General features: G+C 39.2%; 1 protein-coding gene across 4 annotated transcripts in view; it reads left to right on the top strand.

Moving 5' to 3' along the window:
- Iqgap1 (IQ motif containing GTPase activating protein 1) overlaps positions 1-27,218 on the top strand; it is a 94,766-nt gene that overhangs the window by 13,276 nt on the left and 54,272 nt on the right. For 3 of the 4 annotated variants that reach the window (XM_013075120.3, XM_004852819.3, XM_021264851.2), the window contains exons 3-5: positions 15,358-15,514; positions 17,570-17,647; positions 21,856-21,932. In XM_013075120.3, coding sequence (XP_012930574.1) covers positions 15,358-15,514; positions 17,570-17,647; positions 21,856-21,932 — 312 coding nt within the window. Of the gene's footprint in view, positions 1-15,357; positions 15,515-17,569; positions 17,648-21,477; positions 21,598-21,855; positions 21,933-27,218 lie in introns of those variants that run through there. The other variant, XM_087188445.1, reaches the window with a different exon arrangement.

Genomic DNA, 27,218 nt, shown 5'->3' with positions numbered 1-27,218 from the left:
TGTACATACCAGTACAAATCAGTTTTTCTTTGTTTAGAAGTGGTTGCACACTATACATTTTGCTTGGCATCTTTTTTTTTTTTTGTATATCCTTTTATTGGTACATTTTAGATGTACAATATAATGACATTCATCAGTGGAAATATGCAGCTTTACATACTCTCTTGGTTCTTATTTTTTCCCCCTTCCCCTGCCCTCCCTTGCTTGGCATCTTGAAACTCATTCCACATAAATGCAGTGGAGTACCTTGTTTTTATTTTTCATGATTGCTTAAGTTTTCAGTTATGGGTTTAACCATCCATGGGAACACCCCCCCCCACCCCCCCACCCCCGCTGCTTTTGTTTTTATGAACAGTGCTTTGGTTAGCAACTTTGTGTGTATGTCATCATGTACATTTAAGCATTCTTGCTGGGTAAATTTCTAAAAGTACAATTTCTGGGTGAAAGGGAATATGTACATTTAGTTTTGGTAAAGATTGCCAATTTCTTCTTCTTGGAGGTTGTTCTAGTTTACATATCTCTATGAATAATGTAGGAGAAGACTGTTTTCCCCATAACTTTACCAGCCCAGAGTATTCTAATTTTTTTTTTTTTTTTTGTAGCAGGGATTGAACTCTGGACCTTGCGCTTGCCAGGCAGGCTCTGTGTGGCTGTGTGGCTGAGCTACATCCCCAGGCCCTCTAAAATTTTTTTTATATTAGTTTCATAGATGAAAATGTTATTGTGGTTTAATTTTCAGATTATCTAGTTATGAGTGAAGGTGAGCATCTTTACATATGTTTATAAGCCACTTATTTGTATTTCTTTTCCTGTGAATTATATTGGCAGAATATTTTGCTAAACAAACAAAAAATGAGTTTCAAAGCAGCTGAGTACCAAAGTATAACTTCAGTACTTTTTTTTTTCTCCCAGTACCAGAGATCGAACTCAGGATCTTGGGCTTTTGAGGCAGGTGTGGTGCCACTGAGCTAAATCCCCGGAAAACACACAAAAAATGGGGGAATACAAATGTGCTGATTATTAAAACTTCTGGTCTAGTTTTTTTTTTGGTACCGGGGATCGAACAAGCAGCGGAACCACTGAGCTAAATCCCCGGCCCCTGTTTTGTTTTTGTTTTTTGAGACAGGGTTTCGCTTTGTAGTTCAGGCTGGCCTCAAACTCGAGGTGATTCTCCTCCCTCAGCCTCCTGAGTGCTGGGATTACCAGCATGTGGCTAGTAAACTAGTTTCTGACAAAACATTACACTGGGAAAATTCCAGGGCACATTGTCCAATAGATAGCTCATGAGCACTTCATGAGAACAGGAATAATGCCTAGGAGCCAGCCTGGACTCCCTTCAAAAAGCCATGTCACATTAACATCATTTCCCTTTGAACATGGTCACCAGACTGGTGAGTCAAAGAAACACAAGTGATGTCTAGATTGCATTGCAGCAAGGCATTTGAAAGCAAGTCTTGTGACACGCTCGTAGACAGGTTGGATAAATGTAAACTGGACAGCAATATGACTAAGAAAGTTTGTAGCATGTTGAATGAAGTAGATTCAGAAAGAGCTGCTTAATGTGTGTGAGGTTTGTTTTGGGGTGGTCAAAGGTGGATAGTCATGACGGTTGCACCACATTGAGGATAGACCAAATTGGATGCTTTAAGATGGTTAAAAATGGTGAACTTGGAAATTTTATCTCAACATAAGAGCTGTTAGGCTTTTAATTCTCAAAAGGTCTTCAGGGCATATTCTATGTAAAACATGGAGGTTTGTGATAGTATGTGAAGTGTCCATTAAATTTGAGTTTGACTTTTGGATTGCCAAAGGGAGAGTTAATATATTGCATGACACATTCTGTGTTCAAAATGGCCTGATTGACTAGATGAAATTTCAAAAAATGTACAGGATAAGGAAGAGAAGTAGCATCAGTACATGTGACATTAGTAGGAAAAGAAAATGAAAGCAACCATTAATAGAAGTATGGTCTGTGTAGCACAGAAAGAGGCAGTTCCATCACCACTTTAGTGATCCAAATGTGCCTGAAATTGGTGTTCAGATCTGGAGGCCTTACTTTAAGAGGGAGCTCCATAGTCTGACTGGGGATGATGGATTTATGGCTGGTTCTCTCTCTTTTTTTTTTTTCTCTTTGATATTTTGAGACAGGATCTTGCTTGGGCTGGCCTTGAACTCACTATGTAGTACAGGCTGGCCTCAAACTCAGTGTCGTCCTCCTGCCTCAGCCTCTCCAGTTCTGGGATTATAACTTTGCACCACCACACCTTCATGGCTGGTTCTTCATACCATAGCAGGCATTGCTGATAGATCCAAATCCTTTTCAGCATAGAACCTAAAGAGCCACTCTAATCAGTCTCACTAGGTGAGACTTGGTTATTGCTCCAGGACTAGAGCATGTTGGATGAGCACAACACAGCATGATAAAGGGTCCCTAATTATGATGTATGAGGAATAATTGAAAGGACTGAGGTTATTTATATGTTGAGGAAATTGACTCTTTTTTTTTCTTCTTCTTCTTCATTTTGGTACCAGGGATCAAACTCAGGACCTTGTGCTTTCTAGGCAGGTGGCGGAACCACTGAGCTAAATCCTCGGCCCGAAATTGACTCTTTTTATGCTGTATGTATTTAGATTTGGAGGGAAATAGATTTTGAGGGAACACAGAACCTAAATTCTGGAAATTCTCATCTAGTATAGGAATTATGCAATTATTGTGTTTACATTTTGCTTACATTGCTAAAAAATCCTGAGAGGGGCTAGTGTGTAGTCCAGTGGTAGAGCACTTGCCTAGCATGCTGCAGCGGCTAGATTCTATCCCAACACTGAGAGGGAAAAAAGTTCTGAGAAATAGAAGAGGGGTTCACTTTATTATTGTGGTAACAGGGAAATCTGCTTAATGTGAGGAGTAACTATCACAATAGGAAATTTCCAAAAGGTATCCAAGCTGCTTTGGGACATTCCATGTTACAGAAGATTTTCAGGTATAGACTGTGACAGTTTAGTAGAAGGTTGTTACTATGTTCTAACCTAAGCATTTTCTCAAGTTAGTTAAAAATAATTTTTATTTTCATTTCCTGTATTATTAAAAGCTATTTTTATTTTGAATGACTTGATAATATTTCATTGCTTTTTTTTTTCTTATATGGCTAAAAAGTTGGGGGAAATGCTTTCAATAAACATTAAAGCAAGTTAAAAACATTTTTTAAATGAGCTCCTCCATTGTTCAGGACACTGGTAGAATTACAGAGAATGTGAAACTATAACCCAAACCTACCATTAGGTGTCTAGATTAATTTGACAGAGTATAAAAATTTGAAAAGTTAGCCAACACCAAGAAATGAAAGTCTAAATGTCACAAGGCAATATATATGATTGCCAAAGAAGTGATGCAAACAGTTACTATGTGAGAGTTTAGATGAAGGAAAGATTTTTTTATAGCTGGGTTTTGCAAGATAAGCTGAAATTGTAAGGGAAAGAAGAGAAAGCATACCATACATACTCTTTTGTGCACTTTTCAGAGGTGGAACTGTTTTTTCTACTTCTTAGTACCCAGAGCAGCTCTACCCACAGTAATTTTGACAAAGTATATGCTTAGGAATATAGTACAGTTGGGTTAGTGCAAAGTTGTGTGGGATGTGGAGGCTGTGATAGGTAAGAGTATTTCAGGAGTATGTGATAAGAACTTAATTGGACTTTTTCTTATTATTTGGTTAGAATTGAGACCAGGACTATTATGTTCTTTGAGCGAACATTTTGTCTTTCAGTAGAGTATCATGTTTCTAAGATAAGTTAGAAAATGATTCCACCTTTGTGTAGGTAAATACCTTGTTTAGAAGGTCAAGAAATACAAAGAGATACTTGCCATAGGAATGTTTAGAGGAAGTTTGGGAGAAGAGATGATTTTCGATGGCAGATCATGGAGGAGTTCATGGAAAACGTAACGTTTGAAAGTAATATTTCAGTGGGCAGAGATGGGTGAGGCTGATCCAGAGTCTTCCCAAAGACTTTTTTTTTTTTTTTTGGTACCGGGGATCAAACTCGGGTCCTTGCGCTGCTTGGGCAGCAGGCGGCAAAATCACTGAGCTAAATCCCCAGCCCCCCAAAGACTATTCTTAATAGGCTTCCCTAGCTTTCTATATCATGACTTGATGACATCTATTTTCTCTACAATAAATTTCCTCAAATTGTAATCCTAAAAAATGTATTCGGGGATGGGTAGGTAGACAAATTGGACATGGTAATGTTTTGCCAGGCTGTGGATCTGAAGGCACAGTCTGGGTATATGTAGTTAAACGTATTGATTTTAAAAAATCCCACAAACTTAAGAAGTCTAATTTACATGCCATAAAATTCACCTGTTTTTAATGTACAATTCAGTAAATTTACTTGTGCAACTCATCACCAGAGTCTAGTTTTCATCACCCTAATAAGACCAAGGACCCCATTGAAATGTGGTAATAATTAGACATTTAATTTTGGCAAGAAAACTTATTCGGCTCAATTCAGCTAACAGTGAAATGATTTTCTCAGGGATAGGTCTGTATTAGGTATAAATAAACACAGAAGTTAAATACTTAAAAGAAAAACTTTCCTCTCTGTTTTGTACTTATTTTTCATATTGTTTTTATTTACTTTTTACTTATTTTTTTTTACTTATTTTACTTATTCCTATAGCTTGTCCCATTGGCTTAGTTTATACTCAAGTTTCTTTCAAAACAGATGCTATCGGGCCGGGGATTTAGCTCAGTGGTTCTGCCTCCTGCCTCGAAAAGCGCAAGGTCCTGAGTTCGATCCCTGGTACCCCCCACCTACCCCAAAAAGTTACAAAACAGGTGCTATCAAGATATCTCATTTTGCAGATAAGACTTGGAAAACAAGTTTTTACTATTCCTTGCCTCAATTATTGCAGTACTTTCTTCAGTGCCGTCTTTCCCCTCCCTAACCCCTTCTCACCCATACTGCTTGCTGTGATCTTTTCAGTCTAATCTTACCGCACATTCCTGTTTCAAATCCCTGAAATGCCTCCACATTCTCTTTTGTGGCCTGATGTTCACCCGTGTCACATCTCTCCCCAGTCCTGCACCAAGGCCTTCAAGACCTAAACACCGTTCTCTGGGAAGCCCTTTCCCATTCCCTCCCGCTGTCTGTGATGAAAAGTGCTTTCTGAGTCCTCTGCATTCCTTTCTTTCAAGACCTGCACTTGCTATATCATACTGAAATTTCTGGTTGTTTGTTTCCAATGCCTAGGTGTTGCTCAGATGCCTTAGTGGTTTAGTAGAATTTGAATTGTGAGTAAAGATGGCCGAATCCAGGAGGTTCTTTGCATAGGGTAACCCGGCTTCGGGGCGCGGTATGCTCTGCTGGATGAGTATGGTTGCCAAGGAGCTGTTCCTGGAGGAACCGAATCTCGGTGGCTTGGAGTAGTCAGTTCCGGCATTGGTGTGTTCCCCTTCTGTATTGCACAGAGCTGGAAACCACTGAAGTCATGTGCTCTGCAGAACTTGTTCAACTGGTTTCCTCTCCTAATTCAGACCCCTAATTCAGATTCCCACCCTGATTATTTTCTACATATGCTCTTGGTCTGGGCTTGTTTTAAGGCTTACCACAGTAGAGTTCTCAGTATACTCATTTCTTTGTCTTGATCGTGGCAGAGTGGGTAGGCCAAGTATTGACTCCTTTTGAAAAGTGTTATCAGTAGCACAAGGTAGACAGATAATTGTGTAATTAAGGTTTCTGAGGACCCAGCTATTTTACACACATACTCCTGAATGCATGCACAATTATATAGCTACTTTATTGAGAGCCCTTTTAGTGCTTGGTTTACATGATCTCATTTAACCCTTACAACAGCCTTTCGAGGTTAGGTGTCATTCCATTCCTAATCCTATTTACAGACAGGAAACAGAAGCTCAGAGGTCAGTTAAATTACAAGTAATTCTTGCTCATTCTTATTTCCTTCCCTATTTTCTTAGGGAAGAAGTAGGGTATGTTCCTTTCTGTAGCTAGTTGCCACCTCTGCTCTTTAGAACCTTGCTTTCTTTTGTTCTTATTGTTGTAGTTTTAAATGCTTTCATTTTTTTCTTTTTCTTGCAGCCTTCAAATATGCGCTTTTTCTATTATCATTAAAAACACAAACCAACAAACAAAACACCTTTCCTGGACATGCCACCACCTCAGATTAACTCTTCATTCTTTCATTTTCTCTCTCTCTCCCTTAAAAGTTTTCCTTGTTCAGGCCGGGGATTTAGCTCAGTGGTTCCGGTGCCTGCCTTGCAAGCGCAAGGTCCCAAGTTTGATCCCAGGTACCAAAAAAAATTTTTTTTCCTTGTTCATATCTTTTTTGGAGACAGTCTCACTATGTGTGGTTCAAGCTGGCCTTGAACTCACTCACTATATTGCCTAGGCTGGCCTTGAACTCACAGTGATCCTCCTGCTTCAGCCTCCTGAGTGCTGGGAGTACAGGCGTATCCCACCACGTCTCCCTGCTCATATCTTTCATTAACTCAACAATGACTTGTTTTCTAGCTTGTTGAAACAGTAATTCAGACACCATTGCCACAATAGCATCTCTTAAAGTGGCTGGCCATAAAAACCTTACCACCACATTGGTCTGAGGGGCATTCCTGATAAAGGCAACTAATTTTATCATTCTTGTCCAACCCACAGTGTTTCAGGATGGCCGATTTAACCTTCTTTTTGGGAAGCTTATCTTTTTGTGGGAGTGGTCTAAGAATTCTCCCTTTTCTAAGCACCACCGGAAGTTTCCACACAAGCTGGAAGGTGGACTCTTTGTGCTGTAGACAGAGTGCATGCCCATTGTAATTGCTCACAGCCAGCATCTGCCTTTGCTGATCAGGAGGAGCTCTTTCCTTCTGGATCCTGGCCTTTGTATTTCCTATAGCATCTGCAGGTTCAGCCTCCTTTGTGGTCATTCCAGGAAGGGATTTTATGAAAATCTGCATTTTGGTGGCAGTTCTACCACAGATTGTGTTATCAGAAAATCCCTTCTCTGATTAACTTGGAAAGCAAGCCTACACTTGCTGCCTCTTTCCCCACTTGGACTTTGCAGTTGGTGTCATTGTTGTAGTTATTGTCACCCTCCTCCTGCCTCAGCACTCCTCTGGAGAGAGGCCTTCCTTCTTATTTCCAAGTCCTCTCTTCCCAGCCATCTCTCTCTGCAGGTGAAGGTGTGGTAATGGGTTCCACATTCCTGACTTTTTTCCCTTTATTGTGCCATTGGGATTCTCTCCTGATGCTCCCTCCCTCTGCCACAGTGACTGTCTGTCACCTGTTAACCAGCTCACTGGTGGTGGTCTTCGAAGCACAGTCTTTAATCTGTCATTTCTCCCTCTACAACTTGTTTCCCTAGTGAGGTCATCTCCTCCCTGATTTGATGCCACTTTTCAGTCCCAGGTCTCCCTTGTGAGTTTCAGACCTGTGTGTTGAAATGCCTGCAGGATGTCGCTACCTTGATGTCCCATTGACATTTCAAGCTGAACATGTTTCAGACATGAATTTATCATACTCTCCTGCTTCCACGTTGTCCCTGGTCTTGTTTAATGGCATTGTCTTTTACTTAGTCATCCATGCTGCAAGTCACCAAATCATTTTTTAAAAATAAACTTTTTTCGTTGTATAGAAGTTTCTTTAAGCTTGCTATAGACAGTACATAGTGCCAAATTTTCTCTCACTGTGTGTGAGAATGTGGGGTTTCCCTACACAATGGATAATAAATTATTCTTTTTCTTTTTTTTAAATCTTTGGCTCTTTGGTAGCTAGAAATAGTAATTATTTAATTTGCATCTTTTTGATTAGTAGTAAGACTGGGGCTTTCATATAATTACTGGCCATTTATGTTTCTTATATTATATGAGTTACCTATGTGAATTTCTTTGGTACTGGGGATCGAACTCGGGTTGTTGAGCTTGCGAGGCAGGTGGTAGAACCACTGAGCTAAATCCCTGGCCCACCTATGTGAATTTCTAGCACATTTTTCAGTTTAAACACTTGTCATTTTATTTATTTTGAGTATTTTAAAACTTATATATAAAGATTATAGGAAAGTTTTTGTTAGTTGTTTTTTTGTAGGTTCTTTTTTTTTTTGAGACAGGATCTCACTGTGTAGCCCAGGCTGGCCTTGAACTTGAGATTCTTCTGCCTCAGCCTCCCAAGTGCTGGGATCACAAGTGTGCACCACCATGCCCAGCTGTTTTTTCCTTTTAAAGTTTTAATTTTTAAATAATTTCTTTACAGAAGATTACTTTTTACATAGCCAAGTTGTTTATCTTCTTAGTTTTGCTTTTGTTTGTAAATTCCTTTCCCATTTTAAGATTATATAACTACTCATATTTTATATACATATTTAAATCTCTAATTGATTTGGTGTTCAGACAATGCGAGGTCACAAGCTAACCCTAACCACCCCCCCCTTCCATTCGTGTATGAAATCATCGTTCATGCTCCCCTCTTTTCTACCCACCTCACAGATTGTCACTTTGTATCAATTCTCTCTCCACAGTTGCTTCTCCCCTTTCTTTCTGATCTTCACTTGCCCCAGTTAAAGATCTCAGTACCTCTCCTGTGGGTTCCTGAAAGAGCTGCTTAATAGTCCTCTCTTGAATCTGTTGTCCATGTTCCCATCCTAGTTACTTTTCTAAGCCTCAGATCTGACCAGGTCACTCTTCTGCTCCAGGACTTCTTGGTGCTCCATTGCCTGTAGGTTTATGCTCCAGGTAGATCTCCACCTGGTCTCTCCAACAGTGGTTGTCATTCCCAGAATGTGCCTTTGGATTTCATGATAATTTGTTCTTTGTTTATATTGATTCATTATTGTAGAGGTCTCTCCTTTGCTCATTTGTCACCTCTCTAAATGGTGTTCAGCTTACAAAGCTGAATGAAATATCTCCTTTTGTAGCTACTTGTTTAAGCATCTCTCTTCCCAGAGTGATTTCCTTTTGCAAGTAGAGACTGGTATATAGCACATATCGCACCACTGATAAATGTTGCACAGAGAAATCAGAAGTGTTTCCTGAATAAATAGCACAGCTCTCAGAGTAGATAATTGTTTTGATAATTGATTTAAAATATACATAAAGCAAAACTTTATATAAACAGACTAAGATGGGTGTGGCACTGCATGTAATCCTAGCACTCTGGGAGGTTGAAGCAGGAGGATCTCAAGTTTGAGCCCAGCCACAGTAATTTAGGGACTTAGTGAGACCTTGTCTCAAAATAAAAAACAAAAAAGGGCTGGGAATGTAGCTCAGTGCAAAGGCCCTGGGTTCAGTTCACAGCACCAATCTCCCTCCTCCAATTAATGATAGTCTTTTATATAAACATTACCTTTTCACATTAAGTATGTCAACTTTACCAAGGTTTAATACTTACCAGGTGTCTCCTGGTGATTGATAGCATGAGGTTGTTAATGTGGTCATGTGCTGTGCTGTGGGATACTTCAGGAAGGCCAGTGTCAGAACCTGAGTTGTTAGTGAGGGCTCAGTAGATGATAAATGTCTCCTTCTCCTCCTCCTCCTCCTCCTCCCCCCCTCACCTTCTCCTCCCACCTTCTCCTCTTCTTTCTCTCCCCCCCACCCCATCTTCCTCCTCCTCCTCTTCTTACTATTATTGAGGTGTTATCTTGCTGTATTGCCAGTATACTTCAGGAATTAAGAGTGGGTTTTGGAATCACATCAATTTAGGTCAAGCGTAAGTTTACTAGTTAGGTAGTCTTGGACAGGTTACTTTTTGGAACTCAGTTTTTTGTTTTTTTGTTTTTTAAAATTTGTCAAATTAGAACAGTAACACTTTCTGAGGTTGTTAAAAAGATCAAGTGAGATAAGGCATATTATTTAGCTTCATATCTACTGTATGGTATTAGAAAAAGTTGTTTTTAGTTTTTTATATATATATAGTTTTTTTGTTTTTTGTTTTGTTTTTTGGTACCAGGGATCAAACTTGGTTCCTTGGCTTTCGAGGCAGGCGACAGAACCACTGAGCTAAATCCCCAGCCCACTTATATTGAAAATATACCATTCAGATGTTAGTTTTACTGGTCAGTAGTTGTTTCAGATCTCATAATTTTAAAAATAATAATTTATGTTTGAGTTAGATTTGTTCAAGCAGTTCTGAGGCTAAAACTTAAAGGGGAGAAAACGTTGAATGTTTATATCCTGCCAGGTGGTGGTACACACCTGTAATCCCAGCACTTGGGAGGCTGAGGCAGGGGATCTTGAGTTCCAGGCCAGCCTGGACTACATATTGAGATTTTGTTTATATCCCTTGAGTTGGAGGACCACGAACTCTACTTCACCTTCTTCAGAAGTATGAGTTTTGTCATCAGGCTCTAGTTGTGGTCATGGCTGAGAGTTCTGATCAGACGTATTCTCATGTCACCACTTAGTACAATGGTAGCAAACCTATGGCACACGTGCTGCAGTGGGCTGTTATTGAAAGCTCTAAAAGGTTCACCACCACTCATTTAGTATAACATTCTAATGGATAATGGATAACATTCTTAGTATAACATTTTCTAATGGAAATTTAAAACACCTTATGTTGTTGCCACCGTAATTTTCTGAGACAGATCTGGTCAGGTTGTCCTTCAGTGTCCCTGTGACTAGGACAAGGTCAGGGTTTCTGAGCAGTACAGAAAGGCCTGGCCTGGTACTCTCTGCTGATGTTTTCACCTGTCTCCATCTTCCTGTGGTGCAAGCTGAGTGGCTAGGCTGTGGTGCTACACACCTTGTTTTCCTCGTGCCTACTTGTTTTTGTACGTGGTATTTCTTCTCTGTGTTGGGCCATTCATTGTGAATAATGTGAAGCAAGAAGTTACTATTTTGAGTCACAGAATTAGGATCAAAAGATGCTGATGTTAGAGACGATGAGCTGAATCAAACTCAAAGAAATGTAATAGAGATGAGTACAGATAACTCTGTTTATTTTTTCTGTATTGAGGATTGAACACAGGACCTTTGCCATAAGCTATATCCCCAGCTCCTTTTTATCTTTCATTTTGAGGCAAGGGTTCGCCAAGTTATCCAGGCTGAGCTGGAACTTGTCCTTCTGCCTCAGCCTCCCAAAGTGCTGGAATTACAGGCATGCACTGCTGTGCCCAGCTCAAATAATAGTTTTAGTATGGAATTATAGAGATGTGATTTAGCTGCTTTGTATTTGGGAAAAAAATGTTTCTGTTGTTTAGAAAAACGTACTAAAATAATGTTCTCCAAGGCTTTGTTCGTGGGTGTAGTGTTTAGTATGAAGAAGGCGACAGTCCCCTTCCATCTCAGCTCCTTCCCTACCTGTAACATGGTGTTCAGCTGGGGAATGTTCAGGATGAGTGAGGAGGGTTTGAGGGCCCTGGAGTCATGCCCCACACTGCTGAGGACGCAAGGCAACATCTTTTTTTTTTTTTTTTGGTACCGGGGATTGAACTCGGGTCCTTGCGCTTGCGCAGCAGACATCGAAACCACTGAGCTAACTCCCCGGCTCTAACATCTTCAATGCTTGCTCTGCACCAGGCACTATTCTTAGGACTTTATATGAATTATCTCTTTTAATCCTTCCAGACTGTGGGTAGGTGCTGTTATTCTTTTTCAGAAGAGTACTCGAAGGAACTGGAATCATTGTACTTAACGGAAGTGTCCGTGTGTGTGACTCATAGGAGGAAAGGCACAGATATTTTCTCAGTACACAGCCGAGCATTGTGCTAGCTTCTCCGCATGCAATTGTAACAAACTTATTTGGAAGGTGGTATTATCCCCTTTTAACAAATGAAGAGGCAGGCTAAGTGCCTTGCTGTCTTGATAAGTGCCAGAGACAGGACATAAATCTAGGTCTAAGTTCATGGCAGATGAGATACAACCTTGGAGCAAGTATTTGGCCAATAAAAAACACTTTTAAATGTTTATAATTTATAACTTCTTTCTCTTTTGCACATGCCAAGTACTTGCTCTGCCACTGAGCTACAGGCCCAGCAAAGTTATACTTCTAAGGGCTTCTTCTAATGGATTAATTCTAAACCTAGAACACTGCAACAGAAAGGTACTCATTGCATTGTTATTTAATGGTTGAAAATATCTGAATGACCAACAAAGGTGATGGATTAAGCATTTGTTAGAATTTTTATTTTTGTCCTTTTTTTGGTACCAGGGATTGAACTCAGGTCCTTGCGCTTGTGAGGCAGGCGGCAAAACCACTGAGCTAAATCCCTGGCCTTGTAATTTTTGTTTGTTTGTTCGTTTGAGACAGGGTCTTGCTATGTAGTTCAGGCTGGTCTTGAACTCACTTTGTAGCCCAGGCTGGCCTCAAACTCACTGCTATCCTTCTGCCTCAGCCTTCAGAGTGCTGGGATTAACAGGTATGCACCACCACAACCAGCTGAATATGTATTATATTTAAAAACAAAACCAAAGAGATTTGCCTCAGAAGTGCATTAGACTCCTGGCTCTTGTACTTTATGATACTGTGGTTTAGTGGCAGGAGAAGAAATTTCTTTTCTTTTTTTTTTTTTTTTTTTAAGAAATTTCATTTGAGCTATAGGGAAGAACTGAAAGAGGGTGCTAGAGGGCTGTTTTTGGCTTAGGGTGGAATTGTTAGTTTGTTCCCGTTAATAAGAACCCAAGTTAGATTGTCCCCCGAGAGCTGGGGTTGCCAGCAGTTGTTTGCCAAAATGATTTTATCCATATCCTTTTTAGCAGGAAAATATTTGGGAAGAAAATTATATGCTGTGTGTCCTTGGGCTATAATTTTTTTTTTTTTTTTGGTGCTGGTGATCGAACTCAGGACCTTGTGCTTGTGAGGCAGGCAGTAGATCCCTGAGCCAAATCCTGGGCCCTATAATTCTTTTTCATACAACAGCTGCCTTTCTTTTTTTGTGGAGGGCTAACCAGGGATCAAACTTGGGTACTTTGGCTTGCGCAGCAGACGACGAAACCACTGAGCTAGATCCCTGGCCCTATCAGCTGCCTTTCTTTTCCACATGGCCTTCCTGGTCTTTGGTCTCTAGCAGAAGACAGTTTGAATTTTGTAGCTATTGCAAATTGGTATCTAATTTAGTTACTATGACAACTCTTCTGGAAAATCCAATTGTTTCTTTTTACCCTCTTTCTGACAGTTTAAACTTGAAAGAAAAGCCAGAGGAGAAGCTTATTGTCCTTGGGTGTAGGAGACAACCAGGAAATTCTCTGGTCTGTTCATATATTTATCCAGCCTTTACTTAATTACCTACTATATAGCTGCTTTGAAGGTAGAGTAGATGTACAAATGAGTAGTCTATAGAACTTAAGAATATGGAAATTGTTGCTTTTCTTTTTTTCTTTTTTTTTTTCTTTGTTACTGGGGATTGAACTCAGGGCCTCGCACTTGCCAGGCAGGCACTGTGCCGCTGAGCTAAATCCCTGGACCTGTTGCTTTTCTTTATTGTTTTTTTTTTAAAGATTTGGAGCAATATTTTAAATTTATAAAAGTAGAATTAATACAAGAAATATTCTGGATTATAAAAATAACAATTATAAAAGAATAAATTCACACTCTAGTAGTTTTATTAGTATAAAAATATATAAAAACATAAATGGAATCATATACTTACGTTATTTGACCTATATTTGTATTGGTTTGTTCATGGTTTTATAAATTTTTATGGGCAGGGGGGTATGTGTGACATTCACATGTTTCTTGCAGTAGTATTTGCAATTTAATTTAAACTTCTATGGGTGTGTGTGGTGTGTGTGCTGGTAGTCCTAACTAGTTGGGAGTCTGAGGCAGGAGGATAACTTGAGCCCAGGAGTTCAAGACAAGCCTGGGCAAAAGACCCTGTCTTTTTTTTTTTTAATTCATTAAGTTTATTGGTACATTTTAACTATACAATATGATGACATTCATCATTGGGAATTTGTACCTTTACATGATATATCTTGGTTCTTATTTTTTCCCCATTCCCCTGCCCTCCCTTCAACCCCTCTACCTCTCTCCCTATTTATGAAGACTTTGTTTCCCTTTTTTTCCTTTTCTGATATTTATTCCTTTCCCTAACAAGACCCTGTCTTGTAAAAAGCAAAGCCAGAAAACTCCTGTGAATCAATAAACATTATAACTACTTCATTTTTATGTGATAGTAAATCTAATTTTTATTTTGGTCTTCTGTATCTTGAACTTTCTTCATTTGGCTTTTCAAAGATTTATTACTGTAGTCAAACTAGGTAACATCTAACATTTTAGAAGTTTTTTCCCCAGTATGGTGAAGAATGTGAAGACACTACCAGCCTTGTATAATCTGAATATAATAATTTTAATTAGAGGTTCTTTTTGTTGTTGTTGTTGATTTTTGTTTTAATTAGAGGTTCTTAATCTGGTTCATAAAGTCAACAAAACCCCTGAAATTATATGTAATATTTAATTAAGTGTATAAACATTTTTCTGGGAAATAGTCTGTAGCTTTCCCCAGATATTCAAAAGACAATGTATAGCCAGGCATGGTGGTGCACACCTGTAAATCCCAGCACTCTGGTAGATTGATGCAGGAGGATTGGAAGTTCAAGCCCAGCCTGGGTAGTTTAGATACTTTAAAGACTCAGACTGAAAAAAATGCTGGGTATATAGTGCAGTGCGAAGGTCCTGGGTTCCATCCCCAGTACTGGAGTGGGGCAGGAGTGTTCTGTGGCTCAGAAAGTAGCTAAAACCTTCACTGTAAAGGAATTTTAACTACCTTTGTTTCTTTTGTTTGAAAACACATGCAACTAAACTAAACTTTGTTCTATCTTACACTTCCCTAAATCTCAAGGTATTCAGTGAGAAAAAATAATTTTCCTTTCCTTTACATTCTCTTCCCTGCCTCCAAAAAACACTTAAGAATTCATTATCTCCCCTTTCCCAGATTCATTCTTTACTACCTCAGGAGGTGTTTTGGTGTTTTAGCTAGCTGACTATGTTTTGACAATCCTCATAAAACCATAAAACCTGAAACTAGAAATTCACTGTGGATTCTGAATTCTAAAACTGGAAAAGAACGTCAGCAGCAAACCTTTGGACAGTTGGGATGGTAGCTTCAGTTCTAAGCTTCAGTTTCCTTAGGACTTCACTCTGGGAAAGAGTCTGAGGCCTGTGGGGGAGTCAGGGTGTAGGGAGCCCACTGGCCCTGCTGCTGCATCGGAGGAAAGGAGGGTAGAGAAGGTAGCATCTGTGCCAGGCTTTGCCGTCACTGTCTCCGAGATCTGAGCCAGCCAGGGTGTGGCTGTGCATGGAAATCAATCTGAAAAAAGTATTGCTATGCTCAATTTAAATTTCTCCAAGGAGAATAGAAATTTAAGTACCTAAGGAAGAGTTCTGACCTTCCCTGACTCTCTGTCCTTTCCTTTTGTGCAGGTGGATGGAAGCGTGCCTAGGGGAGGACCTGCCACCAACCACGGAACTAGAAGAGGGGCTTAGGAACGGGGTCTACCTTGCCAAACTAGGGAATTTTTTCTCTCCCAAAGTGGTATCCCTGAAAAAAATCTATGACCGAGAGCAAACCAGATACAGGGTAAGTCCTTTCTTTTGTAAACTTGAAAAAGAATGAGAGCTATTGAGAAATACAGGCAAAATGTGTTTGTCCAACAGAGTAAGTACAGTGTTCAGAATGCCTGACAGAATGGAGATAGTACTGCAAAGACAAAATTAGTAGTAAAAGAATGTTAGCTGTCTTTATTTCTGGTAGAATTCTTTTTTGGTGCTAGGAGTTGAACCCAGGGCCTCATAAATACTAAGTAAGTGCTGCACCACTGAGCTACACCCTCCAGTTCCCAGTCAAATTCTTATGATAAGGATTTGTATCTAGAAATTTTCATACTCCCAGACAAATTTTTTCATTCTTAGAAAGTAGAAATAACTAGGGGAATTACTACTTTAAGCCTAATTTTAACCAAGCACTGAGACTTGTTTGCAAATTGAAAGCAATAACAACTTTAGGAAAAAGTGTCAAGGGCCAGGAATTTAGATCATTGGGTCTGTGCCTGCCTTGCAAGCGTGAGGCCCTGAGTTTGATCCCTGGTACCAGGGGGCGGGGGGGAGTATCCCTGCAATATTGGATTCAAGGTAAAATGGAAAAATGACCTTAATTTCAGAAAATTAAAATAAGTGAAAGGGTTTGATTCCTGTGACTTGAGGCCCTAAAAAAGAAGACTGTTTAAGTTGGGATGTTAACAAGGACCAAATTCTGTTGTTTATAGAGTCCCTTAAGGGAGCTTACCTATAAGCGCTTATTTGAAAAAAGTATAAAAGGTAGCATAACTAAGAGTGAACTTACTGTTTGTTGACGGACAGAATTGGACCAAATGGGGGCTGGGGATTTAGCTGAGTGGTTCCACCGCCTGCCGCGCAAGCGCAAGGTCCCAAGTTCGATCCCCGGTACCAAAAAACAAAACAAACAAAACAGAATTGGACCAAATGTCTTAGTTACCTAAGGCTGCAGATGGCTTGAAAAGAGGCTTTTAAAGTTTGTTTAAATTCAAGAGAAAATGAAGAGTGTGTAGATTCTGAACCAAAATTAATATCCTAAACAGAAACTTTTCTTAATCAAAAAACGGAGACTTGGGCAGGATACCTCAGTGGTAGAACATATGCTTAGCATCCACTAGGCCCTGTTTTTTGTTTATAAAAACAAACAACAGCAAAACCCATGAAGACTTAATATATTGAGTTTTAAGTAAGGATTTATTCTGAAGATGACTTTGGATCTGCTCTCACAGAATAGTGATATGGTAAAAGAGGACTGCAGCAATATATCTATACATACACATTCATACATATTGTTATTTTAAAATCCTCTCTACTTTTCTTGAGAGTAATTATTGCTAAAAAAAAAAAAATAGACATAGAGGCTGAGGATGTGGCTCATTGGTAGAGTGGTTCCATTCTCAGCTCTGCTTAAAAACAGCGACATAGAGGTTTGGGGGGTATTTTATTTTATTTTATTTCACATTACAGGTACTTGTATTGAGCTACATCCCCATGCCCTCTTTCCTGTTTTTTTGAAACATGGACTCACTGAGTTGCCCAGAGTGGACTCTCACTTGTGATCCTCTCATGCTTTGGTCTCTCAGAGTGCTGGAATTACAAGCCTGCGCCATCACACCTGGCTTAGAGGGTGTTATTTTTCACATATACTGTGAAAGTCCTGATTGATGTATTTTATAGTGTCTGTTACTTTATAAGTCTTTTTATCTGTTCAGGTGCTACACTAAATGCATTATGTATATTATCTCATTTAATCTTTGCAAAGATGTATATAGTAGGTGATGTACAAGAGAACCCTCAGACTGAAAGGCTAAAGTGCCTTGTCCAGTGTCAATTGTAGATGACCAAGCCATGAATTGAATTCAGGATAATACCACTCCAAAGACCATCTTTTGTCGAGCACACTGTACACAGGAATGCTCTCCAGGTGGTTTTTAGGGAGAGTAACTGAGATAGGGATTCGGTTTCTTGGTGTTGGAGTGTGGGCATAATGACCTTAGCTTGAGGACATTGTGAGCTCTCACGAGGAGAGCTTTTGTTTAGTATTTGCTAGTACTGCCTGATGCTCTCTTATTCCTTCTAGGCAACGGGCCTTCACTTCAGACACACTGATAATGTGATTCAGTGGTTGAATGCCATGGATGACATTGGATTACCTAAGGTAACTTACCTGATAGTCATAGTTCTGGCTGTTTTAGAGTAATAGTTCTCATTCTGTTTGTAGGAGCATTCCCAGAATCTTTGGCTAATTTTATTTTTTCTGTTTGCTTTAGGAATTATCTTTGTTCTTTTTTGTGTTCCTCATACCTATTTTGCCTCACCCTACAGAAAATCCCTATGATGTTTACTTTTACTATATAAATTGTAGATTTACATTAAAATGTCTTTCTGAGATAGAATTCACATTCTCTGAAGCTAACCATTTTAAAGTGTATAGTTAGTAGTGTTTACTTTTTCACAAAGTTGTTACAGAAAAATTTGAAATTAGCTAATATTTTAGACATGTCATTTTCTGGCTTCAGAGTAACCAAACCTGTAGAGAGTGAAGAAGGGTCATTGCATATTTTAAACTGTAGAAGAAATGACATTACTTTCTGTACATAGTTTTGATGATGGGTGTAGTAGTCTTGATACAGGAGCATACATCCTTTGAGTATTTGGCTTAGGAGTTTATTTAGGGCTGCTCTTAGAAAAATCGCCATCTCCAACTGCCCAGGAGGTTTCCATAAAGGCCATGCTGTATTATCTCTCGTAATGGCATGGTTAGCATTCTTTTCTTTTTTTCACAAGTTTGTCTTTGACCAAAGAATTCCACTTCTAGGAATTTATCTTCTTAAAAGTAATCAGAAAAGCATATACATATATGTACATACATACACATACATACATGCAAGGATTTTCTACCATTGCTGATGGCAGAAAACAATTGGTAACAAACTACCTGTTCCTCCACTGGGTATATGGTTTCTGTTAAAGCCAGTGAAACACTAGTACCATTCAAAAGGTGTAATCTCATGTAGTCTTTTTTTTTTTTCTTGGTACTGGGGATCGAACTCAGGTCCTTGCGCTTGCGCAGCAGGCGGTGGAAACCACTGAGCTAAATCCCCGCCCTCATGTAGTCTTTGATGTATTAGGTAAGGGCAGGCAGACCAGTTTAAGGTTTAAAAGTTTGACTAAGACGAGATCATGATTTTTGTGTAAAAATAAAGTGAGCATTCTTGGGAAAAATCTGTAAGGAGATACTTTTCTTCATTTCTGTGTGATGGAAATAAGGGGTGGTTTTTATTGTCATTATGCTTTTCTGTAGAGTCCAAATTTTTGTAACCAAAGAAAAAGAAAGTAAGTGAGGGGCCGGGGATTTAGCTCAGTGGTTCCGTCACTTGCCTAGCAAGTGCAAGGACCCGAGTTCGATCCCTGGTATCAAAAAACCAAACCAAAACAAACAAACAAAAAGAAAGTAAGTGAGGTATGGAGTATCAGAAAGTGGCCAAAACCCTTTGGAAGTGAATATTTGGTATTTAGTGTACTGCTGAGCTTGTTGTCATGTACATATCTGTTGAACTGAGTTAAATCTAGAGTTGAGTGTTTGCAAAAGACCAACTTCTACCTTTTTTTTCCCCTCTCCCTGAGCAAAGTATTAAAGTTCTTTTCTTTGCCATGCTTGAGAATTAGACTCCAGGAAATGAATATGTCAAGTTCTTACAGCTACTTGGCCTTTCTGTGCACCTGTACATGAGTGGGCAGTGACAGTTTAACCTCTTTTAAATGGTCCTAAGAGCTTTGTTAATGTTTGCGGTTGCTAGGAGTATTGTTATTACAAAATGCCTTTTCATTTTATTTTATTTTTTGTTTGTTTGTTTATTTTTTGAGCCAAGATCTCACTGAGTGGTCCAGGCTGGCCTTGAACTGTCCGAAATCCTACTGCCTCAGTCTCCTGAGTGCTGGGATTACATGTGTGAGCCACCATGCCCAGCCAAAATGCCTTTTTAATGATACCATTGTATTACCTGTTGTCATATAATAACATAGCTTATTGTCTTGGACCGTAATTGCAACATAGAATTACTAAGAGGCTTTCAGAGACAGCATGGTAACTATTTCTATAAGCCATGTGAACCCTGAAATACCCAGCTTACATGATTTTAGGTCCAGAAGGCTTCTGAAAAATATGAACTAAAGATATTTAGCTAAAAATGTATTGTCACACCTCATACAATGTGTGATATGTGTTTTGTAATATATATACAGTGTTTCTTGGCCATCTTTCCTAAATTCATTATGTGGTATATGTAGGTTAAGTGTAGAAATTTATATTAGGTCTCTGTCCTTAACCCTTATTATCATTGGTACTGTTTGCTGCCTTCTCCTTGAAATAGTTTCTTACGTTGAGTTTTCACTTTGTTTTTAGTCTGCCCACTAGCCTTGCTTTCTTTATTCCACCTCCATTTCCTATTGATGAGCATTCCTAAAGATGCAATCCTTATTTTAGCTACTTTCTCTCATTCTTTTTTTTTTTTTTTTTTGGTACCGGGGATCAAACTTGGGTCCTTGTGCTTGCAAGGCAGGCAGCGGAACCACTGAGCTAAATCCCCGGCCCCCTTCTCCCATTCTTGTGGTTCCAGTTATTGTAAAGATTATTTGCTACGAGGAAATCGTGGTATTTTCTCCTTGGGTAGCTTTCTGTTACCTAGAAGTTAACATATCTAAAATTAAAACTTTTCCCCAAGTAAATTTTGTTTGTTTGCTTGTTTGTTTGTTTTTGAGACAAGGTCTCACTATGTAATTCATACCGACCTTGAATTCACTGTGTAGCCCAGACTGGCCTGGAACTCACAGCGATTCTCCTGCCTCAGCCTCCTGATCCCCAAGTAAATGGTCCTTCTTTCCTTCCCTCCCCCTCCCCCTCTGTCTCCCCCCTCCTTTTCGTTCTCCTCCTCCCCCTCTCCCTCTGTTCTTTCAGCAGAGTCTTGCTGTGTTTTCTGGCTGGCCTTAAATCCCCAATGTAGCCCAGGCTGGCCTTGAACTCACAACAATCCTTCTGCCTCAGCCTCCCAAGTGCTGAGACTACTGGTGTGCATCATCATACCTGGCAAACTTTTTCTCTAAAGTATGGTACCATACCTAATCCATCATTATTACAATCATCCATACTCAAAACCTTGTTGACACCTTAGATTCCTAATCCAATTCCCAAAACCTTCTTCATATATTTGAAATAGCCCTTTTAATCTATGCACTGTTACAACAGCCTCCCCATCTCTGGTCTCTTCATTATTCAGTATAGGCCATGTCCTGTCTCTAGTCAGATCTTCCCGAGGCTGTGTTGTTATCCTTAGCTTCAGGGCTAGGATACTTCTTTATATTCTGTTTACCAAGTTCAAACTCATCTGACTTTTGAGGTGCCTAGAATAATATGATTCCATCCTACCTACACAACTGTATTTTTCCATTAGTTTCTAGGATGTATTCTGTACATTTTAGAAATTAATAGTCTGACTTTACTAGCTGATATGGTTATTCTTGCTTTCTTTTTGCTATTTCTCTCAGTTGAAAAATCTTTTTCCTCTACTAAGACTCACTTATTTCTTCAGTGTAGGAATTCACAGTCTTTCCTCCTATAAGTCTTGTTGCTCTTGAATTTCTTTGGATCGATTCATTCAGGGTTTTTTTTTTTCTATCTACTGTTACCCTTTATTTCTTAAAACCATAGAGTGAGTTTTCTACATTAAGAAATGTAGAAATTCTACCTTGGAACAGATCTGGCCCAAAGAATTTAGATAAGGAACTGTGTACCTATACTGTGTTTTGTTTGCTAATCAGCAAGTAACCAAGGAGAAGTACTTATCTTCCACCTTCCCAGATAGGTTTTCTATTCTAGCTACTTCATTTGTGCATTCTCCCACTTCCTCCTTAATATTTTATAATTTTCCATTACTGTCTAAATGTAGCAGCTTGTACAAACAAAAGCACATGCTGAGTGTTGAGGTATAAATCTAGGCATGGTAGATAGAAAATAGAAAGATCGTGGTTTTTCAAGCCTCAGACACTTGGAAGTGATTGAAACCAGAGTAGAGCTTGGGTTTCATTTGCCTGTACCTGAGTCTGAAATAAGTAAATCACCTCCATATACCAAGTGAAATTCAGTGGAATCAAATAGAAATTTTGCAGATAGTACTTTTCATGCTGTACTGTAGCATGTTATTCCTTGAAGTATTTGCGATTATGTGTCTGTTCATCCAAATGAAGTTGTTGAATGCCAGCAGGGTTTTCTAACTGTCCATAGTTTTATTTGTATTATTGGTGATGGGTGAATGAGCAAATGAAACCAGTGGATCAGTAACTTAATCTACTTCTTTTATTTTTCCCTAGATTTTTTACCCAGAAACCACAGATATCTATGATCGAAAGAACATGCCAAGATGTATATACTGTATCCATGCACTCAGGTAAGTAGATTTTCTTGATAAAATAAGCAGTTTAGGAACAGTATCTCAATTGAGAATCTTTTTGTCCATGGTGTAAGAATAAACTTTTTTTTTCATTAGTTTCAGGATTTTAAGATAAGATAGAATGCTAGTATCTTCACAAAATGGTGAGAAACAGCTGTGTTTTTTTAGGGAATAGAGAGAAGGGAATTACTTATTCCCATAATAACATTATTTGGTTCTAAAAACATGGTGAAATCTTTCATTATTTACCTAGTATCTCTGTGAACTCTGCATTTCACTTGGGATATGGTCTCTTTTCTGTAGTCATCTAGGTTCTTGCCGTTATTAAGCCATTTGCCATTTGTTCATTCTTTTTTTTTTTTATACCAAGGATCGAACTCAGGACCTTGTGCTTGTGAGGCAGGCAGTAGCACCACTGAGCTAAATCCCTGGTCCCCCTTTCTGTTGTTTTTTTTTTTGTTTTAGTTTTTTGGTACCAGGGAGTGAACTCGGGTCTTTGCGCTTGCCAGGCAGGTGGTGGAACCACTGAGCTAAATCCCCGGCCCCCCTTTTTGGTTTTTTGAGGCATAGTCTCACTATGTCGTCCAGGCTGGCCTTGAATTGTGGCAATTGTCCTGCCTCAGGTTCCCAGTTACTAGGATTACAGATATCCAACAGGGTGCTTGGTTATTTGTCAAATAGTTTTTATACCAACACAAATATGATAATAGGAACTAAAACAAAATATGTATTTTTCAAAATTTCCTGGTAACTTTGGAAGATGACTTAATTTTAGATCTTAAAATCTATAAGATACTAAATTGGAAGGAAAAGATGCTGTGCCTGGAGGGAGGGTGGACTAGAAAGGGAGAAGGTGCTCACAGTATACTGGAGTGGTGTGGAAGAGAGGTGTAGCATTCAGCAGATGGTCTTGATGGCAACAGGACACAAAGAGATGATGGTAAGAGTGAGGGGGACATGACACAAGGTTTCTTTGCTCAGACTGCTCTTTTTATGTCATATCTTACATGTATACTTCATAAATGTTAATTGCGTGAGTGAATGGGTAAGATCAGTCTAGAGCACTGTTGTTCCCAGTTTCTTTCTTTTTCCCTTGAGGGCTGAATCCAGGATCTTGTGCACTCTGAGCACGCACTGCACCACTGAGCTGTCCCCCCAACCCTGCCACCAATTGTTTGGTTACACATGCTGGGTCCTTGGTATCACTGAACCAGTGTGAAACCCAGAAAGAATGAATGTCACTGAGGATAGGGGGATCTCTGTGCTGAGAATGTAGCAATTTCAGATGTATGTATCTGAGCCAGATTGATTCTGAGACTTGTGACTCAGTGTTCTGTGAAGTCTGTCTGCAGTGATCACCTCGCCAAGACTGCACCACAGTGGCTGTTAGAACTCGGGAGGCACAGAGGCAAAGCTGGCAGGATTCCTCTCTGCCAGTTCTGGAGCCACCTGTGTAACCTAGTCCCAAGCCCTCAATTCTCTTAAATACATAGAAATACAGGCAGATCAACCAGGCCAGATGGAGTCAGAATGCTGAAGGGAAGGAGTCCAGTGCTGTTTATGCTTTGAAGCCGGGCATGTGCAGTCTGTGGTTAGGAAGTCCACACAGAGCAGAGCAGAGTGTCCCAGCATGGAGCTGACGGTGTCTTCCTCCTCCTGGTGTTTCTCCTGAGGACTGTGTTAGTGGGCTGGACAGTTGAAGGAAGCAGAGGTGACCACTCAGAGCTTCCTGCTTTGACCAAAAGATGCAGCAGTGCTCAGGGTACTTCCCACATTGTCTCCCCGGGGGTTAGGGGAAACACTGTTGCTTTTTTCCCTTGTTTTAAATCATTTTGAAGTCTTGCGTGGCATCATCCCAGAGGTGGTCATTGTACTTCAGTCAGACTATGTTACTGTATGAGTAATACTCCACTCTCCTGTATTCTGAATATATTTGTATAATTTCTTTTCTTTTTCTTTTTGGTACCAGGGATCAAACTCAGGACCTTGCACTTGCAAGGCAGGTGCCGGAACCACTGAGCTAAATCCCTGGCCCATATTTGTATAATTTCATTTCCTCTGACATTTTGGTATTTCTAAAAACTGATTTGGGGGTTAAATGGGCCCATAATACCTTATCTTTTTTTTTAGTCACATTTCTGAAAATTGAGTTTAAATTTAATGTGAGCTCATTTATTTGCAAAACCTGATACGAATAGGGCTGAGGGGGCCAGGGATTTAGCCCAGTGGCACTGCACCTGCCTTGCAAGCACAGGGTCCTGAGTTTGATCCCTGGTACTTCAGAAAAAAAGAATAGGGCTGGGGTTGTAGCTCAGTGGTGTGCCCACCTCAAAAGTGCAAGGTCCTAAGTTTGATCCCCGGTACTGCAAAAAACAAACAAAAAAACACCTGATAAGAATATATTGTGGTTATTTAGAATATTTATCTACTTAGTATTATCATTTGCATTTTTCTTTGCTGAAGAGTATTAGATTAGGGGTTCTGCCTCTGGGCATCATGAAGTTGTTTTATAATATATATACTGCAGAACCTTTCTCATATCTGATAAATTCTTTATTGGAACACGTCTGGCCCAAAGAATTTAGGTTAGGGACTGTGTACCTATACTGGGTTTTGTTTGCTGATCAACGACTGTGTGTGTCAGTTTTTATTAATGATCTTTGAACTTTGTTTAGTGACATCTCTGGTACCCTGCATTCAGCAAAGATGTGGAACCCAGATGGGCTAACACAGCCTCCTTCCTCCCATAGCTGTAGGGTACAGCTTAGGGAAAAGGAAATGAACAGAAGCCTGAACTCAATCATAGGCTCATCTGTTACAGGTGCCTAACAGCTTTAGGCCTAGGAGAGCAGTAGCACAAGGTCGGAAAGTGATGTCTACCATTAGATGATGTCTTAGCATTTCTAAGTTGCTGGTTTGAACCTAAGTTCTTTCGATTCTGAGTAGCAGGATCTGAATGGCCATTATAATTCTGTTCACAGCTCCAGTATCACCTTAAACTGCTAATAACTACCTAATGAAAGACAGTGCTCATGTTCCTCCATTTTTTTATATTAATGATGGTATCTCTGTGCCATTGTTACCATAAAAACATAAAGGGGAACTCACACTTTGTAGGGCTGAGAAAGTGATATCCTTAAGTTTTCTTAAAGTGTGGCAGCCACTTTTCTGTTTCATAATGGGAATAAAAGAGAAAGATATTCCTGCAGGAAAATACTCTAATTTACAATGCAGGTGGGCATATTGGTGGAAAAATGCATAAGGGAACATATTACATGTATAGAAAGGTTTTAGTTATTTTGCTTTGGAAATTTTTTTAGTAGATTTATAATCTTCTGAGGAACAACTTTATATAGTTCCACCTTGAGTGCTTTACCTTAAAGAAAAGCTTATATATATGTGGTTTATACTTGTACTTCCCTGAGAAAAAGGTTAGCCTCTGTGGATGTATAAACTCTTGATGTGTTTTCAGAGCACTCAGTGTGTTTGTTTGGAATTGTACATTTGAATTTATTATATACAGTTTACATTCTGATCAGGTCTGTGAGTGCAGTATACATATATATTTGTATTTAGATGATTCTTAGGTTTATAGATTATTTGCAAAACTTGAACTACTCTATAAGTTTCTATGGTTTGCTTTTGATGTATTTAAAAAAAATTTTTCCCTTTTTATGTTGCCAGTGTCTTGTTCATGTCAGTGTCTGTAAAGTGCCCTTTTTACTTTTGTTAGTACAGTACATATTTGCAGTACATAATGATTACATTCATTGTAGGGAATTGGTACATGTACATAAACATTTCAACTCCCCTCTTCCTCTCCCCTCCCCTTTTATTTCTCCAGCATCAGATTCATTTATTTATCTTATAAGACCTTATAAAATTAAAAAATAATTGTTTGGAGACAGAGTCTCACTATGTAGTTCAGGCTGCCCTTGAACCCACTATGTAGCCCAAGCTGACCCTGAACTTGGTGGTGCTTGCTACTCCTGCCTTGGCCTCCGAGTGCTAGGATTACAGGCATGTGGCATTTCTGGTAATTAACTTTAAAGTTAATTATCATATATACAGATTGAAAACCAGACTAGTGGGCCAAAGAACATATTAAAACATGTAAGACAGTTGTACTGAGTCAAGGTACACATTTAGATACATTGTGCTGGATTATACTTTTTTTCCTTTCTCTTTTTTCTTATTATTTATTTTGAGATATATATATGTATGTATGTATAGTTTTTCCTCTTAAGGGAAATTATGCATAAGCAAAATTATGCATAAGTGAAAAGCCTAAAATATTTAGGCTTGTGTGTATGAGTTCTTCACTTAATATTATGGTCTCAAGGTGCATCCATTTTCCTACAAATGACTCAAGTTCATCCTTCTTTATGGCAGAGTGGTACTCAGTTTCTTTATTGATTCATCTGTTGATGGACATATAAGCTGCTTCCAATATTTAGCTATTATGAATTATGCTGCTATAAACATAGATATGCATGTATCACTGGGGCAAGAGGTCTTTAACTTTTTGGGGAAGATACCTATAAGGGAAATTGCTGGGTCAAATGGAATTTCTACTTTTAGTTTTTTGAAGAATCTCCATACTGATTTCCACAGTGGTATATCAGTTTACAATCCCACCAACAATGGAGAAGGGTTCCTTTCTCCCTGCAGCCTTGCCAGCATTTGTTATTAGTTGATTTCTTGATGGTAGCCATTTTTTCTGAGGTGAGATGGAATCTCGGTCGGGGTACATGCCTATGGTCCCAGCTCTTGGGAGACTGAGGCAGAAAGATCACAAATTTGAGCGTAGCCTGAGTAACTTAGTGACTATCTCAAAATAAAAAATAAGGAGCCGGGGATTTAGCTCAGTGGTACCGCTGCCTGCCTTGAAAGTGCAAGGTCCCAAGTTCAATCCCCGGTACCAAAAAATAAATAAACAAACAAACAAATAAATAAATAATAAAAGGGCTGAGGATGTAGCTTATTGAGAAGGCCATGGGTTTAATCTCTAATACCAAAAAGGGATTACTATCTGAATCATTTTCAGGAGATTTAAAAATATATTTTTATTACCTAAAACTTATCACAGGAAAGTAAATAGAAGTGAAGAGACCTTACTAATAGTAATTATATTAACATCTAATTATATAATGAACTCAACCCCAGAACTAAGGGTTGAGTTTGTATCTCCTTATTTCCCTGACTGGTGGTCTTTCTTCACATTAAGGGACTTTGTAGGACTTAAACTAAAAACCTACTCTGAGGTGTAAAGTGTTATTATTG

Source organism: Heterocephalus glaber, unplaced genomic scaffold (assembly GCF_053883595.1).
Source record: "Heterocephalus glaber isolate CG9 unplaced genomic scaffold, H.glaber_assembly_v1.0 deba00001531, whole genome shotgun sequence".
Taxonomy (NCBI): Eukaryota; Metazoa; Chordata; class Mammalia; order Rodentia; family Bathyergidae; genus Heterocephalus; species Heterocephalus glaber.
Note: the sequence above shows the minus strand (reverse complement) of the source record. Positions and strands in the feature narration are given on the sequence as shown.